This window comes from Drosophila biarmipes, chromosome 3L (genome assembly GCF_025231255.1).
Source record: "Drosophila biarmipes strain raj3 chromosome 3L, RU_DBia_V1.1, whole genome shotgun sequence".
NCBI classification, from domain to species: Eukaryota; Metazoa; Arthropoda; class Insecta; order Diptera; family Drosophilidae; genus Drosophila; species Drosophila biarmipes.
In genome coordinates, this window is record NC_066613.1 from 26,484,632 (window position 1) to 26,503,442 (window position 18,811).

The 18,811-nt window shown below is 45.1% G+C and overlaps 1 protein-coding gene across 1 annotated transcript in view; it reads left to right on the forward strand.

The window, feature by feature from the left end:
• Window positions 1-18,811, forward strand: part of LOC108030669 (glutamate receptor 1) — a 29,662-nt gene that overhangs the window by 5,968 nt on the left and 4,883 nt on the right. The window contains exons 4-14 of the mRNA XM_017103700.2: window positions 283-410; window positions 956-1,085; window positions 8,633-8,886; window positions 9,345-9,509; window positions 11,991-12,329; window positions 12,551-12,652; window positions 13,185-13,425; window positions 13,675-13,769; window positions 13,835-14,002; window positions 16,197-16,308; window positions 17,675-18,135. Coding sequence (XP_016959189.1) covers window positions 283-410; window positions 956-1,085; window positions 8,633-8,886; window positions 9,345-9,509; window positions 11,991-12,329; window positions 12,551-12,652; window positions 13,185-13,425; window positions 13,675-13,769; window positions 13,835-14,002; window positions 16,197-16,308; window positions 17,675-18,135 — 2,195 coding nt within the window. The remainder of the gene's footprint in view (window positions 1-282; window positions 411-955; window positions 1,086-8,632; window positions 8,887-9,344; window positions 9,510-11,990; window positions 12,330-12,550; window positions 12,653-13,184; window positions 13,426-13,674; window positions 13,770-13,834; window positions 14,003-16,196; window positions 16,309-17,674; window positions 18,136-18,811) is intronic.

Below are 18,811 nucleotides of genomic sequence, written 5' to 3' on the forward strand. Positions count from 1 at the left end.
TTTCGCTCAATGCTGTTTTAATAAAAATTGGTTTACCTACATTTATTGGCATTTTTTTTTAAGTTAAATCCCTAAAAAACTCATAATTTAAAATTTAATCTATAAATTAAGCTCAAATATATTACGACAATTGGTAAATTAATGTTATGCTATTAATTTTAATTGATTGAGATTAATTTAATTGATTGAGATCATTTTACTATAAGTTAGTCTCAACACCAATCAAAAACATCCTCCATAAATCATTACTCTGTATGTGGTTTTCTCCCTCCTCTTCTGCAGTCTGCAACCAGTTCTCCAGGGGCGTATATTCGATGCTGGGCGCCGTCTCGCCCGACTCCTTCGACACCCTGCACTCCTACTCGAACACCTTCCAGATGCCCTTCGTGACGCCCTGGTTCCCCGAGAAGGTGAGCCCATTAAGACATTAATAAATATTAAAGCGGCCGAGTTGCCAAGGTCGTTAGCCTATTTAAATATGAAATATTAATCATACGCACTGCTGGCTCGCAATATAAATTTCGGTAACCTTGAAAAGCCCAGGGCCCGCCCGAAAAGCACTCCGAAACCCAGCTGGGCGACCAGTGGCAAATATTTATGAGCCGCCCAGGTACAAATCATTATAAATACTAGTGGGCCGGGGCCCAGGGCAACCTGGCCACTTGTTTCTAATGATGTCCTGCCGCAGCAGTTGTGTCGTGTGCGTGCGCTTTAAAAATTTATAACACACTTTTGGCCTCGTTTAGGCCGAGCCGGCCTATAAATCAACCAGGCAAATGCCCGAAACGAGCCCCAAAACAGGGCCCAACAACAATGAGCACTCAATAATGATTCATGTTTACTAACTCGCCATGTCCTTGCTCTCTTCCTCCCGCTCGCCCGCTCACCCGCTCACCCGCTCACCCGCTCCTTGGTCCTGGATCGGCGGCTATTTTCCATAATTTTCGCGTTTTAGGTGCTTACGCCATCGTCTGGCTTCCTCGACTTCGCCCTCAGCATGCGCCCGGATTATCATCAGGCCATCATTGATACAATACAATTTTATGGCTGGCGCAAAATAATTTATCTCTACGATTCCCACGATGGTGAGTACGACCAGCATGCATACTAATATCTGCAGGATGAGGAAGCGGATTCGAAAGGAGCAGACCGAGTCAATAAGCGTTTTCCGCTTTCGCTTCTCGCAACCTCATCTATGCAAACTATAAAGTCGGAATGGGTCTCAATATAGGACACTGGGGGAAATAGTTGGGAACGTCAAAATAATATGATGTTGCGAGAAGCATATGCTTCACAACAAATGGTTGGGTAATTTTCAAATATTTTAAAGCAATTTAATTTCCCATTTTATGCTCAAGGGAAGTTGAAGATAAACAAAAGAATTATTATAATATTTAAGAAATTGTTGCTGGATAGCTATCTCCCAATTTAATTCGCTTAGAGACATTTTTCCTTGTCTTGCCTTACTCAAATATTTTCCTATTTTAAGGAAAAACTTTTCTTAAACTTCTGTCTTAGTGTCCATAATTGTTTGGCAGCTTTCTTAAGTGGGAAACAAAAAGCGCAATTATAAAATCAAGAAAATTATCCTGCAGTTTTCTGCAAGTGAAATGGTTAGTCAGTGTGGCAGTGCGCTCTCCCCGTTTTTGCTCCGGCGTAAATTTGCTTTGTTATAAGTTTCTGCAAGCATTTTCCATTACCCAGTGCATAAATAAAGTTTAATGACACAGCCGTCTGCATTGAGTCCCCCCTTTTTTGTCCTCGCTGACGTTTTGCGCCATTGGCAGTCGGACAATTGGTTTATGTGGCCTTCGGGGGACAAACGGACGGATGGACTGTGGAAGGATGCTAGTGTCTGGCTGCTGCATTATTATTATTAATGAATGCCACGTGAAAATCTTTGCGGTGGCTAACAGCACTCAATCAATTCCAGCCAGTTCATGACCCCCATCCTCCGTCCTCCGGCTGTCTGTGCTTATTAATCCCTCTTCATTCCGCTTTCGCTTCTAGCCTGCATCTGTGTATCTCATCGGTTGTTCTAGGCCGTGTGCCAAATGCTTAGTGGCACTCCATCAATTTTGTGGCCTCTTGTTAGCAGCTTAATAAATTCTGATTGCCTGCATATGACTTTAAGGCCAGTGGGCCCAGAGAGATATGGCCAATTAATAGATATGGGTAGACAAAATTGCTGGGCCGTTTTTCATTTTTCGGGAATTTCCTTTTCGGCTACTTGCTTTATGGTTTATGGCCATGTTTACAAGGCATCTTCTGGCACGTAGCGCCTACGCCTCTTAAGGTCCTTTTGTTTTCGGCTCGGGCAGTGGCTTCCTCCTTTGTTTATTCAACGCGCCAACGAGTTTATTACAAAGAAATAGGAAAAACATTATGCGCCTTGCCAGCCCCGACCCCCGAAAAATACTTCCCAAAATGGGGCCAAAAAAAGAACTATTTATGGCCAATGGCCGGCTTCAGATACGGCTTTTCGAGTGGCGTGTAGAACAATCACAACAGAAACAACCATCGATGCAAACACAAACAATATTTCGTTATGGGTATTTTTCCCCCTGCCCTCGCCGAAATCTAATTCATGCGAAGTGGGCCAGCGGCTTATAAGTTTATTCTCGCTTGTATATACGACTTGGCCGAGAAATTGGCTTACACACATTTTCCTTTAGCTGTGAAATTATTGTATTTGCCCGGCGCTCGTCGGGTCGCCGGAAAAATTCCAATACGTGCCAGCCGCCGGCTATGCTACATTATATGTGTTTACGCAGTCTATGTGCGCGAGTGTGTGAGATTGTTCACTAAAAAACACTTGTGCCGCCAGCAGTTTGGTTTTCCAGACAAGAAAAGAGGGCGGGCCACCCACAGGTCATCAAAGAACAATCCGCGCACGAGATTCAAAGCTCAGGCTTAGGCCACATAGTATAGATTCCTCGGAAGCTTAGCCTTTAAGTCTTTAATTGAAGTGTTTACCAAATTCCATTAAAGATAATTCCGAGGAAATATTATATTTTATTTGGGGGATTGTTTTGTTATACCTCGGATTATTCAACAGTTTTAGCAGTTTATGTAGTATTGCACATTTATTTTAAAAATTGCTTAGTTAGCCGTGGCATTAAAATCCCTAATCACTGTCTTAAAGTATGCAACAATTTATTTCAAGGTCAGAAGTAAAAATCATGTTTTCACTGCATACGTTTAGACACTTAGAATAACTTTCAAAAGTTATTTCAAAACACGATTGATTTTTATGGCATTCGCGAACATCATACAACTGGAACGGTTTTTATCCAATAGAAATAAACATAACCACTTTAAAATTAAAATGAGTAAAGCTGTTAACGTGTATCCCCAAAAGAAAACAGAACCCGATTGAATCGATCGCAAAAGCATCTCGCAACCGAGCTGAAATAACTTCATTCCATATGGGCCAAGTTGGCAACTTGGCGGGCCATCCGCTTGACATGCTAACTGCTCCGAGCAGCTGTCCCGCTTCCAGTCACCGACGCCAGCCACGTCAAATGAGCCGTATAAGCAAATTTCCCACAGACTGAGGCGGTGCCAATGAATTGCAAAGTATTTGCACGTACGAGACACTAGAACAAATGACATGTACGGGCCAAAGTGACAGGTGGCGATGCTCGTCTGGCCGCTTTCCAGCCAGATTGAAGCATCCTTGAGATACCAAAAAATATCTTCGATAATTTCGTACTTTTTTTTTTGGCCCAGCAAATCATTCATTTTATATCTGAGAGTGGGGGTAAGGTCTTATTCGTTGGTCTTTTTATAAACGCAACAACCCGATTTTCCATGACCCCCGCAAGAGGCTGCCCCGTTGCCATCGATATTTCGGTATGAAAAAGCATACAATCAACAGTCTGCAATGAAAGAAAATGTCTTACTTACACGTAGGTATATATACATATGTATATAGACCATGTGTGTCCTCACAGCTGCCGAAAATGAGGCAGGAATCTGGCAGTGAATAAGAAAAAGCGCCGAGTAGGCGTGGTCCTGCCCATTGCCGTGTTAACAGCACATTGACTTGCCGTGAAACGAAATTTATTATGGTGGCCGGGGCGAGAAAAAAAGAAAGAAAAACATTCCACGCAGCAGTCACAGATACAGATACAAAGGCAGAGGGCACGGATACAGATACAGATGCGGAAAGGCGGGGGCAAATACAGATGCGTGAGCTCTTTTAAGGACGTGTGAAAATCTGCTTGCTCATGCTGCAATGAATACGTCAGCAGTTCGCTCAACTGACCAGAATTGTTTATTAAAGACAATGCCGCCTAGGTATTAAAGCCGAGACCCATGGCATGCGGCTAATCAATGCGACCCCTTGAACCCTAACTGCAGAATTATGCAAATGGTTCTGTTTATAGATGAAAGACTTGATTGTCTTTTGCCCCATGCAGGATAATACCCGAACCCAACCAAATCGAGGCCATCAAATATGTATCTCCCTGGCAGTTCGGCGTTCGATATGAGTGCTTTGTGTGGATATAAAAATCTGAAACGAATCTGCCTCGGAGTGGGCATCATGAATAATAAGCGAGCGCTGATTGTTGCCGCCATAGAGAGTGTTACATAATTTAAATCACAGAAAGAATTTGCATAAACTGCGTCAAATGGCAGCGCAAATTGCGTTAAGACAGCGACAGCGACAAGGACGAGAGTCCTTGGCCAGAAAAGGAGACGCTGCGGCCTCCGGTTCCGGCTGACTGCCATTAATTTAACCATTATGGGGTTTACTGCGCTTTCACTTTCGTGTTATTTGATACTTTTAATGCTGCCAGCCACCATTTCCCCCCCTCGAGGCCATTGAAAACATATGCGCAAAGCCTTTGAGCTTGTCAGCATAATTTTCCCAGTTTTCCGAGTAACCGAACGAGGCCGTCGCCGCAGTTTGTAAGTAATTAAACAGGCAAAGTTTTTGATAGCACAACAGGCGGACCAGTAAAAAACCATAACAAGCTGCTAAATTGGGGCGTGGCTGTATCCTAATTACGGGCAGTTAATGCATAAATTATGGATTTTTTGGATTTGCAGTCAATTGGGAAATGTAAAGGGCCCCCAACTTTCTCCCTAGTAATTACATCTGTTTGTGAGTTCCGTTTTCTTCTCAAAATATGCTGGCAAACGTCTTCCGTGCTAGCCGTGTGTGATATCTGATATCTGATGTCCATATCCGCATTCGTATCTTTCTCTCCATCCATCTATCTGTATGTATCTTTGCATCTGCTTATGCTGAGCAGGAGCTGGTGTCGCTTGCGAAGGCAGGAAAACTTCATTTCCGCAAAACTAACTTTTGTTTAACATAACAAATTGTCTTGTTTACTTTGGGCGTGGCTCTGTGGCTGACAGATTTGCATAGCCACTGGAGAGATAGTGGCCAAAATTGAGTGCCTGCGAGACCATCGTCGGCCATCTCCGTCTCCTGGCACTTTTCAAATTCAATTTCAATTCGCTTTCGCTACTCGAAACAAATTGAATTTGACCCGGCAGCACGAAAACAAAGAAGGAGCGAGGGAAAAAATAAATATAATTGTGAATTAAATTCGTTACATAAACGAAAATGAAAGAGCACCGGCCACAGCTCGAAATAAAACAATAAAAATCAACGGAAATGCTCAAAACCCACACACAGATACGCCAGCGGATGGGGACTTGAATTCGGATTCGGTTTGGGATCCTAACTGGGATGTGGGCATGCCAATATCGAGGCAGAAAGTCGGCGGGCGAGGGGTGATCGGGATGCGGAAATCGGGCAACTCGAATTATATGCGGCGGGGTGAGCCACAAAAATGTTTTGATATCAAAAATGAAATAAAACAAAATCCTCGGCCGCAACAGCATGCTCTTCAATTACACTTTCGATTTTCCGTTTCACACACATAGATACTAACACGCACGCACACACGCACACCCCCAAATCCGAGCGGCGAATCTCAAATCGAAAAAAGCACAAAAATCAAATCCAAGCACAAGCCAAGCGAATGGAAGCGAAATAGAGTGGGTGGATGGATGAGTTTCAGGGGGCGGAAGCGCCGGCAAATGAAATTGTATAAAAGGCAGGGCCCAGAATTTATTGCACAACGAGCGGAGCGCACAAAAAAGTGGCCGCTCACTCATCCACACGGACACGCACACACACATTGACAGGGGCTACAGGACGGGCGTATCTGCATTATTCAGGCCAATTTGATACCCCGACAGGATACTCGCCATTCACAAAGGGTGTCGATTTCTAGCACTTCAAATGGTTGATTAGAACACGCCTAAGGTAGCATATTATTTACAAAATCTGTATAGCCATAAAACGATCTAGAGAATTTTAATATTTTGAAACATTTTTGTGATAGCCTGAGAGAAAAAGAATTTAAATAACTTAAGGTAAACTTTTTTTGATTTCAAAACAGACAGAAGAACACACAGACGAACGGACAGACGAACGGACAGACGAACGGACAGACGAACGGACAAAAGAACGGAGAGGCGAACGGACGGATATTACATCGACTGGGATAGTGATAGTGCCTGATAGAGAGTATATTCTACGCTTCCTTCTACCGGTTACCTACCTTCCGAGGGACCTCTAATTTTACTCTAACTGGTATAATAATACTCTTTCTGGCGTATTCTGATTGTCCCTACTACCCCTTGCTACCCTAAAGGCTTCAGAATATATGTACTGCCCGCACATAGTGCAAATCAGAGCAACAACAAATTGGAAATGTATTGAGTACGCTCCGCCCGTGCGTAGCAGTGGGCGTGGCAGGCCCTGCCAGCAGTAGTAATGCCAACAACAATGGCTAAATCAAAATCCAGCAGAAGCCAGAAGCAGCAAAAAGCAAATCCCATTTTATCCGCAAACATAAATTGAAGGCGCATTGGAGTTGCACCGCCATGTCTCATGCGACATCCACCGAGAAGAGCCAGTCGAGATTTTTCCATCTCCTTCTCCGTCTCCTGGGCATCGTTGCTGGCTTTTCCTTGGCTTTCCACACAGCTCCTTCACATTTTTTCCTCTCGCCTTTCTTTGTTTGCTGCGTAGCTGTAATACAAATCATCTGTCCGTTAGTCCGTCCGTCTCCCAGGCTATCGTTTGTACGTATTCCAGTGTCCCAGGCGCATTGAATCGTTGAGTTTTGACTCGTAAAGTTTGAGGCAAGTCCTGCGGGAGGACGAGCAGGGGATGGAGAGGAGCTGCTCGGTTTAAGTGCGAATGAAAGCAGTTAGTTGCAGCCATAACTCAATAAGCACAAATGCAAATTGCGCCGGCGAAGAGGATTCATGGCTAGCAGTGGGCCGAGGATAATGCCGAAAGGATAACGACGGCCCGAGCCCGCCCGCCTGCCCGCCTGCCAAGTGGTCCAAAACTTGGCCTTGCCCCGGGCCCATGGCATTGCCAACATGCCGCAGTTGGCCTAAATTCTCCTGCCCATCCAGGGGTATCTGCTGGATACGCAGTGGCATGTACGCATCCCTGTATCCGTTTTCGGTAAATTTCAAATTGAAACTGATTTTGCTCCTTTGGCTTTTGTTTGTGCGGGGCGTGGGTGTGCAAAGGGGCGTGTGTGGCCTATTTTTAGACAAAGCAAATGTCAAGGCGCAGGCGACAAAGAAAACTGAAGCGTTGTGTAGGCAGATTTGAAAGGACTTAAGTCTGAACAGAAAGAAGCCAGAATTTAAGACTGAAAGTATCCAAAATAGAATCAATGAAAATTGCAAAAAATCTGTTTTAATTGGCATAAGCATGAATAAATAAATCCAATTCTTATTATTTGATTTGTATACATATTTTAAGGAGATTACTTATGATTTCATATCAATGGGCTTGTTAGTTGCATTTCTTTAAAGGTTGAAAAGACTTGAGTCTTATTTTTGTTGATTTTCTGAGTTCATATATTTTAACAATTTGTACGCGTCATAATATCAGCTTATAGTATCAAGTAATTGACAAGCTTTTGCAATGACAAAGTAGTTGAACATATTTCCTCTTTGCGTGTTGACCAAGCTTTAAGCGCTTTCAAATGCTCTTTATTGGCCATTTGCAGTTTTCACAAAGTTTAACTGTAAAAATCAAGTTAAATTAAAGTAAAGACTTTTGTATGTTTGCCAAACGGCAATGGACATTCAACATTTTTTTGATCTGGATAAACTCGTTTGATAGCATCAGCTGATTAGCAGCGTTTTCAATAAAATAAGGCGCTTACTGCCGAATTTCATTTAGCCCACTTCAGACGAGCTCAGTGCTTAAGCAGCTTTCGGCGAGAATAATGCTGAGAACTTGATTTCTCGTCGGCTGGCTGGGCGCAACCCCTTGTCTGACCCCTTCCCAGGGCCCCGGGGCTTCCTGTGAGCTGCAAATGCTCGTCTTGTCGATAAGGGACTGGGGACTGGGGGCCCTGGGGCACGGGGCCTCCTTGGCAGTGGCTAACGACTCGCAAAACTGTTGATGGCTGTAATTTGTGTGCCCCTGTGCTAATGCATCTATGCACGTATCTGTGTCCGGGAATCTGTGGATCTGGCCATATGTGCGGATGGGCCGGAGTGGTTCGGAACGGGTGTAAATTTGCACGAAACTCAGTTAATTAACAGGATCACACTTGATACCCCGCAGGTCTGCTGCGCCTGCAGCAAATATACCAGGGCCTGCGGCCCGGCAACGAGTCCTTCCAAGTGGAGCTGGTCAAGCGCATCTCCAATGTCAGCATGGCCATCGAGTTCCTGCACACGCTGGAGCAGATCGGCCGGTTCGAGAACAAGCACATCGTCCTGGACTGCCCCACGGAAATGGCCAAGCAAATACTAATCCAGCATGTCCGCGATTTGCGCTTGGGCCGACGCACCTACCACTATTTGCTGAGTGGTTTGGTAAGTGTTGCTGCCCCACAGAACCAAAAACCGAAACCGAAATCCGAACCCCAAAAACCCAAAAACCCAAGCAGTCCGAAGCGAGAAACGTAGCCGAAAACCCAAATAAAATAACGATTAAGCCAAGGCACAGTGGAGTGAGGTTTATTTCAATGTAATAGTTTACCTTAAATGTTTACTAATCATTTTTGAATATTTTTTTATTTTAATATTATTATTGGCCTCGCAGAGAAGTTTTGAATATAATACTGTCTTTAAAACTTGTTAACATTAAAAGAAAAAATGTATTTTATATATTAAATGAAGTGTTTTCAATCTTAAAAATTAGAAAAACAGCCCCCTTTAAAAAACTTACTTTAAAAATCTTTAACGTTGATTAAGCCCATCTTATAACTTAAGTATATTGTACCACTGTACCCCAACGAACCCAATTTCGATTCCATTGTGTCGTATTGCAGGTCATGGACGATCGCTGGGAGAGCGAGATAATCGAATTTGGTGCCATTAACATCACGGGCTTTCGCATAGTGGACACGAACCGGCGGCTGGTGCGGGAGTTCTACGACAGCTGGAAGCGTCTGGACCCCCAGATGAGCGTGGGCGCTGGCCGTGAATCGATTTCGGTGAGTGGCCCCCACTATATGGCCAAACGAGGCCAGCTCACTAGTTTGGCAGTTAAATATTTGCGGGGATTTAATGTTTGGCCGGCGGACGGATGGAGGACACTGTGCCGTAGAAACTGTAGCATAGTTTGCGGCGCTTTGTCGCTGCTCAGCGCTCTGTTTGCCCTCGTGTTTGTGCCTCTGTTTGTGTTGCGTGTCGTCAAATACTCGTCCTCTCATGCGCTCTAGTATTTCAGTATTCTAGTATTCGCATTCCGGCGACAGATTCCAGATTTCACTTTTAGCGAGCGGGCAGGAGACAGATAGCTATCTGTCGCACAACTTGCAGTCAAAGGCACATGTGTCCTTGTCGCTGCTGCTCCGTTGTCCTTGTCAATGCTACCGGGACCGAGCCAGATACACTCAGCGGAAAGTGCGTTTAGGGGGTTACTAAGTGTCTTGTAGTAGCTCAAAAATGCATCTACAAAATCTGAGTTTAAGACCAAGGTTAAAAAAAAAGAATGAATAATGTTCTGAAGGATTGTAAGTAACTTTTAATATCTTATCTTCTCTTTTTTCGTTTTTCTATTCCCAAACATAATTCTCTGAGTGTACGAGAGACAGCCTTGCGACAGCAGCAAGTTGGTTTAGTTTGCGCTTGCTGGCTGTTTATATTTGTATTTCCTTGGCATTATCCTTGTTGACAAAGATTTCACTTTGTGGCGCTTAAACGTTAGATGAATTCAGCTGGAGGACAGTTCTCTCCGGTCCAGTTCGGCTCGGTTCGCTTCAGTCCGGTCCGGTCTGGGCCGCTGTCCTTCGCTTTGGGTCCGTTCCGGTCCGGCTTCTGGGCCGCTGCTCTCTTTGGCAGCATTTGTTTGTTTATTTGACTTGCGTGTGTGTTCTGGGGGAAATTCACATTAAAGTCTTTGTGCGGCACTCTGTTTGCCCAACTGGCAGTAGGCCAGTTTAAGGACTCGCCCAGCCAGCAGTTAAATATTAAATCAAAGTTTTGCCCGCTCTTTTGTGTGGGTTAATGTGCGACACGTTTCGTGGATCAACTCCCGCCGGGCCCCGGGCTAGCTTAGCCTAACCCCCCGCTCACCTGGTGGGGTAAATAAGGCGGAAGATGGCTCTGGCCCAGAGGGCAATGGCTGGCAGAATTGTGAATAACAGCGTGTAATGCACTCATTAAACGCCGGCACATAAAACCACCTCGCCCCAGCGCCGAATCCACGGGGGCTTTATTGACTAACATCCCCCATACGCTAGGGTTTTTACCAAATCAATGCTTTTGAGGGGTTTTGGTAGACCTTTAAAAGGGTGTTGAAGATCTTCTAATCTGTGCATATCCCAAAACTATTTAAAGGTGAGGTACAGTTAATTATATTCATAAAAAAGACAAAAATTAAAAAAAAAAGTACTTTAAGGAAAATTCACCTTTTAACTTTATTCAAACTTAAACAATAATAATTTTATTGTTAAGTGTAAGAGAACTCTACCATAAGCTCAAAGAGGTATTCCACGTTTAGATAGGATTTCAATTATTCAGGCTATAAATCTGGAAGTGCAGTTTAGGGCTCCTATTCTAAAAGCAATTGGAATACAAGAACCTCAAACATTAAAATGGGTCAAAATTTTGACCCTCTTTTAAAAGGTAAATTCGAATGTAGATTATTAGAGAATTCAAATTCAAACTCATAGAGATATCCTACGTCTAAATCGGGATAAAATTACTGAAGTTATGAAGTTTAGAATTCCCATTTGTGGTTCCCATACTGGAAACCATTGAAATACTTAAAAACCGAACATGAAAATGGGTTGAAATTTTGACCATCGTGAAATAAAGAAATTTGAATGCAGATTATTAGAGAATTCAACCACAAACTCATAGAGGGATCCCACATCTAAATCGGGATAAAATTACTCAAGTTATGGAATCTAAAAGAGCAGTTTTGGGTTCCCATACTGACAACCATTGGAAATAAGGAAAAATCGAACATGAAAATGGGTTAAAATTTCGACCATCGTGAAATAAAGAAATTTGAATGCAGATTATTAGAGAATTCAACCACAAACTCATAGAGGGATCCCACATCTAAATCGGGATAAAATTACTCAAGTTATGGAATCTAGAAGAGCAGTTTTGGGTGATCAATTTGAAAGCCGTTGGCATTAGGGAAAAATCGAACATGAAGATGGGCTAAAATCTTGACCATCGTGTAAAGGAATACTTTTAATGTTAAGTAATAGAGAATTGAACCACAAACGCATTGAGGTATGCCACATAAGAATCGGAATCCAAATATTAAACTTATGAAAGTTGGAAATGCAGTTTTGGGCTCCCATACTGAAAGCCCATAGTTCCTACCTACGAGGACACATTTTGAATTCGTAGGTCACACAATAAGATAGAACTTTGTTAATGATTAGAACTTAAAGATTACTCATATTGGTTTTATTTGAAGTATTTTAATCCTAACCCTTGTTTCCAAATTTCAGGCCCAGGCAGCCCTCATGTACGACGCCGTTTTTGTCCTGGTGGAGGCGTTCAACAAAATCCTGCGCAAGAAGCCCGACCAGTTCCGGAACAATGTGCAGCGTCGGAGCCAGACGCTGATGGTGGCCCAGGCGGCGGCCTCGACGTCCGGCGATGGCTACAACTACAGTGCCAGCGGAGGGGGTGGTGGTTTTGGCAATGGCGGGGCGGGCGGCGGATTCGCCGGCAGCGATTCCGGCGGATCCGGTGGCATGGCCTCGCGAGCACTGGACTGCAACACGGCCAAGGGCTGGGTGAACGCCTGGGAGCACGGCGATAAAATATCGCGTTATTTGAGAAAGGTGAGTTTAGGGGCAGTCGTGTTCGCGACGATGAGATGATGTGGACACAATGTACCGACATCATCGGCATCGATACACCTGCCATGCCAGCCGGCAAACTGACAAAGCAATTAAGCACACACTCCACACTCGGAGTTCCTGTTTTACGGCTCACTCTGCGCTCCGTATCCTGTATCCTGTGCCGTGAATATATCTATCTGTTGGTATCTTTGCCTCCGCAGGTGGAAATCGAGGGCCTAACCGGGGACATCAAATTCAACGATGACGGCAGACGCGTCAATTACACGCTGCACGTCGTCGAGATGACAGTAAACAGCGCCATGGTATGTGTTTTGTTGTCTAGTGTTGTTCGGTGTTGTTTAGTGTTTCGTGTCTAATGGTCCGCGCGGCGTAAAGCTAGAGCCCTGTCGCTGTTTGCAGAGCTCAACTTCTGTGCACCAGTTTTCACTTCAAAATTGGATAAAGAGAACGACTTTAAGCCAGACTTTTAAACGGTTTTACCTTCTGTTTAACCTTTCTGTTATTTTTACAATATATTAGGCGTCTGGAAACGAATTTAAATACCTGAACAACAGTCAATATTTTAAATATTTATACGGGACTATCCTACAGAGGATAGAGGTTAAAACTGAAATTCAAAATTTAATTAGAGCAACTTTCCCCAATAAACAGTGCCTAAGCCAAAAGCCGAACTAAACTGACCAGCCAGAAATAGAAAATAATTCAAAGTTATGCAAATATCGATTCGATTGGGTCCCTCGTGGGGAGCAAGGTGTCGATTTCTGCATTATTTATGGCCTGTGCCCACCTAGGTAATTTATAATCTTTCGGGACTGCTTCTTTCTGACAACCCAGGTCAAGGTGGCCGAGTGGAATGACGATGCCGGCCTGCAGCCCCTAAACGCCAAGTACGTCCGACTGCGTCCGCACGTGGAGTTCGAGAAGAACCGCACCTACATAGTGACCACTGTCCGGGAGGAGCCCTACATCATGGAGAAGCAGGCGGCCTTCGGGGAGAAGCTGCACGGCAACGAGCGCTACGAGGGCTACTGCAAGGACCTGGCCGATCTGCTGGCCAAGGAGCTGGGCATTAACTGTAAGTGACGGGGAAGGGCCTGGGAACGGGCGATGTCCTGCTTAATCGGGCGTGTAAGGCCCGTTTCCGAGCACTGAAATAAAATGCTAGGCTTATGTGTAACAATTTAGTAAAAAAAATGGGTATATATATCGTTAGTCTCAGGGTTAAATTAGTATTTCAGGGGGTTAATAATATTTTCATAAACATTTTACAATATATTTAAATATTACTAAGTACTACCCTTTTTCCCCTGTGTGCCACCTGCAGATGAGCTGCGCCTGGTCAAGGATGGCCATTACGGCTCGGAGAAGTCCAGTGCCCACGGCGGCTGGGACGGCATGGTGGGGGAGCTGGTGCGCAAGGTGAGTTCCTTCCCGCCCTCCGGTGTACGCCCCATCCTTAACCCCTCGAACTCCTTGGCTTGCAGGAAGCGGATATTGCGATTGCCGCCATGACGATTACCGCCGAGCGCGAACGTGTCATCGACTTCAGCAAGCCGTTCATGTCGCTGGGCATCTCCATCATGATTAAGAAGCCAGTGAAGCAGACGCCCGGCGTGTTCAGCTTCATGAATCCTTTATCGCAGGAAATTTGGGTGCGTATATGTAGGCAGTTTCCCGAGTTTCCCGAGTTTCCCAGTCCCATTTCCCCCTTCCTTTCCCTCTGGCTGCGTGCACTTTGCTTCATTGGCGCTCAGCGAGGCGATGCAACTCGAGATGCCGGGATATGCCGGGGATTTTCCCGGCTAAGAGATTGTCCAGGACCTGTGTCCTCAAAGCCGTAAACATTTTAATCAGGGGCTTAGCTGCGACTATTGATACTGCCAGCTGGCAATTTCTAATTATGTATCCCAGACTCTGGCATAAAAACCGTCTGGGACTCTCGTTCGACTAAATTCACAACGCAATGTGTTTATTTTCACTTTGGTAACGAGTCAAAATGTTGCAAAAATTGCGCTGCATACAAATGAGTAAAGTTTTTAAACAATTTCTTCATTTCTGTTTCTGTTTCGCCGCCGCCGCCATTGCCTGGTAATTTTTACGCTTACCAATTTTGCGCCCCTATTTTCTGTGGATTTTTTTCAAAGGCTGCTGCTGGTCGGGCAAAAGTTTGCGGCAAAGTTTGGACTTGTATATTTATTTCTTCTGGTTTCGGCTTCAACTTGGCACCACGTAAGCTCCCAAAGTTTAATAGAGTAAACGACAAAGTTTTTTGTGCTGCTGCCACTGTTTGCCTTTTTCAACATTACTCGCATAAACAGCAGTGCACAGCGCAGCGCGGCACGGCAGCACGGAGTTTTCCCCGAAATTACGTGGCCGTCAAGTTTTAAATTTAACGCTAGTCGCTGGTCCGAAGTTTGGCGCCCGAGGCTTGTTTAAATAATGGCAAGCCATCAAATTTGTATGAGCGTTTAGTTGATGTTTATGTTGCACCAGGGCGCCCCCTTCTCAACTGCTACAGATTGCTGGGCGAGTTAACATGGCAGATAATTAAATAAATTGCAAGGATATCCTTAATAAGGACGCCCCACCCGCGCTACTAATGCGCTGTAAATGCGCAAAATTATGACTACAGAGGCTGTTAAATTTACGCACAATAAAAAATTCATAAAAAAGGGGCACAGCCCAAATCAGAATCTCGAAAGTCAAAGAGTGTTGACGGCGCGACAAACGCCAAATTAGATGCTAATAAAAGCGGGAGAAAGCGCGCCAAAGTGAAAGCTAATGCGTAATTTGACATGAGCTGAAAAAAATTACAAATGCAAATTAGTTTCCAGGGGTTGGGTTTATATATATAGCCGTATCTCTGGGCTAAACTGTAGGGGCCAAGGGGAAAGGCGAAAAAGCCGAGGCGCAGAGTTAACAAGCTAATAAAAAAGTCTTTTACAAAAAATTTATCATAAATTAAATGAAGCATTTTAGCTGCACACCCACACACACGCACTCGCTATCTGAAAGGCACAACAAAGGCGGCACCATCCTTCTTGGGGAGTGTGGGTGTGCGAGTGTGTGGCGAAGCCATTCAGGCATATGAAAGCGGCGGCGACAAACGACAAGGACACACCTTTCCTTCCGCACAAAGGCGCTTTCCATGGCAGCCATTCAGGTGCCGACAGCTCCGACACACACACAAGCACTGGGAGGGCCTACACTGGGAGAAACACGGAATACCTAACATAGAATGGCCAAAATTATAGATTCCTGAGCCAAAAAAAACAACCTCTTTAGGTACTTTCAACTGAAGGAAGTACCTTGTACTAAAAGTATATCTTTATGTTTTTCACGCCCACCCTGTATTTCATTTATTTTGAATAACACTCCGATTACCGTCTTTTAGAATATTAAATATAATATAATGGGACTTTTGACGAAAGCGAAATATCCCTATGTATCACACAAAATTTCCCTCTGTGTAGGCGCTGCAACACCGAGAGTAGCAAGTGTTGCCAGACAGCCGCCAGCAGAGCTGCTGCTCCTGTCGATGTCCTTGGCTACCATTGTCTGGCTCCTTCGAGCCCGTGCTCCCCGCGCCATCGGTCCATTAGGTTAATGTTTCGTTATTTTCTAGGAAGCCCCGGCCGCTTCCGCTTCAATTAGTTAAGAAAATTTAATGAAAAAAGCAGCAGCAGCCGGTAATTTCGCAGTGGCTGCTTGCACAGGTGCCAGCCCTCCATGTTCCGTGTCACGAGCGTCTCATGTTTACCCACTCACCTCCCTGCCACCCCGACTCCCCTCCCCAGCCGAAGCAACTTTCTATTTTCCTTTCTTTCTCCTTTCACCCGCCAACAGGTGAGCGTCATCTTCAGCTACATCGGCGTGAGCATCGTGCTGTTCTTTGTGTCGCGCTTCTCGCCGCATGAATGGCGCCTCGTGCAACAGCCGCAGCAATCCCAGTCGCCAGGTAAGTGCCACCTGTACCCGGACCCACACACCTGCTCTCGCCAGCAGCTTGGCTATTTGAATATTGAATTAATATGCCCCTTGGAATAGGAAAAATAATGTCTAAATGGGGGGACCTTTCCAGTGAATAGCCATAGAAGTTAAGTCAAACTTCACTGAAGTGATATTTTCAATGTATTATAATATAAAAAGGATTTGCACATTTAGAAGCGTACAATATTTTTAGGAGCCTATCCCAATAACAACAACCATAGAAAGACATATTCTATAAACTAGAGTTAAGCAAGCAATATTTTTTTGAGTGCAGTCTAACGAGATATCTGCGTTAGCCAAAAAATAGGATGCCAGGCGGAAGAGCCAAAATGCCGTAATTGTATGCATCTGCTACAACTTTTGACTTGTTTTGCATTCGATTTCATTTGATTTCATAGAAATTCAATTATTTCGATTCAATTTGCCACCGGCCCTGCTGTTTTTCAACGAATTCTGTTGACAATCGGAGCGGGAGACACATATGAACTGGCAGTTAGTTGGGTGAGAGTGAGGGAACCCAGAGATGGCGGAGTGGCTGTTCATAACAATCTATTGACATCCTGCAAAACATCCTTAATGTAATTTTAGCGGAAAGTAAACAACATTTCGTATGCAGGCAGCGTTCGCAGACAGTGTAAAAACGGAGATAGATAAACAGAGACCTAGTCCTGCCAGTGCAGGGCGAGTGCAAAATAAAACCTGGCACCGAGTGCAGGAGCCCGAAAGGACACGCCTCTGCCAGGGCATGGTGCTCCAGAATCAGCATCCCCATCGGCATCACAAGCAGGGATTGCCGGGGCGAGGGCAGCCGGAGCAGCAATGTCATCGCATCTCCGCCTGGCAGTCAATGGCTTTGCAATTGAAGCAAATGGGGAACAGAGACTTGGCTATGGGTTTGATTGCATATCAATTAGAGCAGGCGCAAAAAGCCAAGCCAAACGAAATGATTGAAACTTGGACAGTCGACATGGGCACGTTCTGGCGACCCACTCCCCCTCGATGCGCATTTACACTGGGGGAACTGCAATAGGATTTGAGATGGGATTTTATGATTTTGGGTTACTGGTGATAGTTGGTTATGAACTTTCTCTGACAATCTTTAATATTATAGGTCAGGGTAGCAAGGTTCTATGCTCAAAACTGTTTCAATTTAAGATCTATCAAAGGTTAATTTGGTAATAACTTAATAACTGAAGCTTGGGCTAAGTATTTTAGAATAGAGATACTTTTTCTCACCGTGCCTTAGCAGACTGCGTTTGCCGTCTGCGGTTTCGTTTTGCGGCCAACTCACAGGGCTCCGTGCCCGCCCCCTTTCCGCCTGCTTGCTCTTCCAGATCCGCATGCACATCACGAACAGCTTGCCAATCAGCAGCCGCCCGGCATCATCGGAGGTGCGCCCCTGCCCGCTCCGCCCGGCCCACCCACTCCGGGCGCCCAGACGGCAGCCGGAGCCGCTGCCCTGCAGGCCGCCCTTGCCGCCGGAAGTCCCGGGACCGGAGGCTCCTCCTCGACGGCAGTGAACGAGTTCAGCGTGTGGAACTCCTTCTGGTTCTCGCTGGCCGCCTTCATGCAGCAGGGATGCGACCTGTCGCCGAGGTCCGTGTCCGGACGCATTGCAGCCGCCTCGTGGTTCTTCTTCACCCTGATACTCATCTCCTCGTACACGGCCAACCTGGCCGCCTTCCTCACCGTGGAGCGCATGGTCACGCCGATCAATTCGCCGGAGGACCTGGCCACGCAGACGGAGGTGCAGTACGGCACGCTGCTGCACGGCTCCACCTGGGACTTCTTCCGGGTGAGTGGCAAATTGGACAGGCACCTGTGCACTGGGGGAAATAATTGGGCAGTGGTAATTGTGAGTGAAGGATGGTTGTTCCCAGCAAGGTACAAATACAATTTGGCACTAAGTTTAGATTTATCCATATTTTTCAAAACTATCTGCTTCTTAAAAAAAATATTTTTTCAAAGCATAGTATGTTTACTTAAAGGTCACATATTTTCTTCATTTCGAAAACGAATAAATCAAAAGGAGGAGCTCAATGATACTTTCCAAAAAAATCAATTAATCTTGAATATTTCTTTTAAGAGTAAGGCTCTTTTTTCCGATTTATTGCCCCAGAATTTTCTTTCTCTGCCTACCTTGCATCTACCCTCCTCGACAGTCTCCTCAGGGCATTGCCACTGCCGATTGCCTAGCAGCCAAATTAATTTCGGGTGCTCATGTCACACTCATTTGACAACCGCACAATGGGCGAATCAAAGACAATAAAAGCCAACAGTCTAGGCTGGAAAACCATTAGAATTTGCTAGCTGAGCCTTTTGAGACGTCAAAATTGAGAGGGTCCCAGCCGGGCCAAGGATTAATTTGTGTTAGACGAGGAATAAAAAGCAATTTGCCGTCGCTCCCCTCGCCCCAAATCGCCCTTCATGCCATCAGAACTCGGCAATCCACATTCCATCTCTCCGGCCGT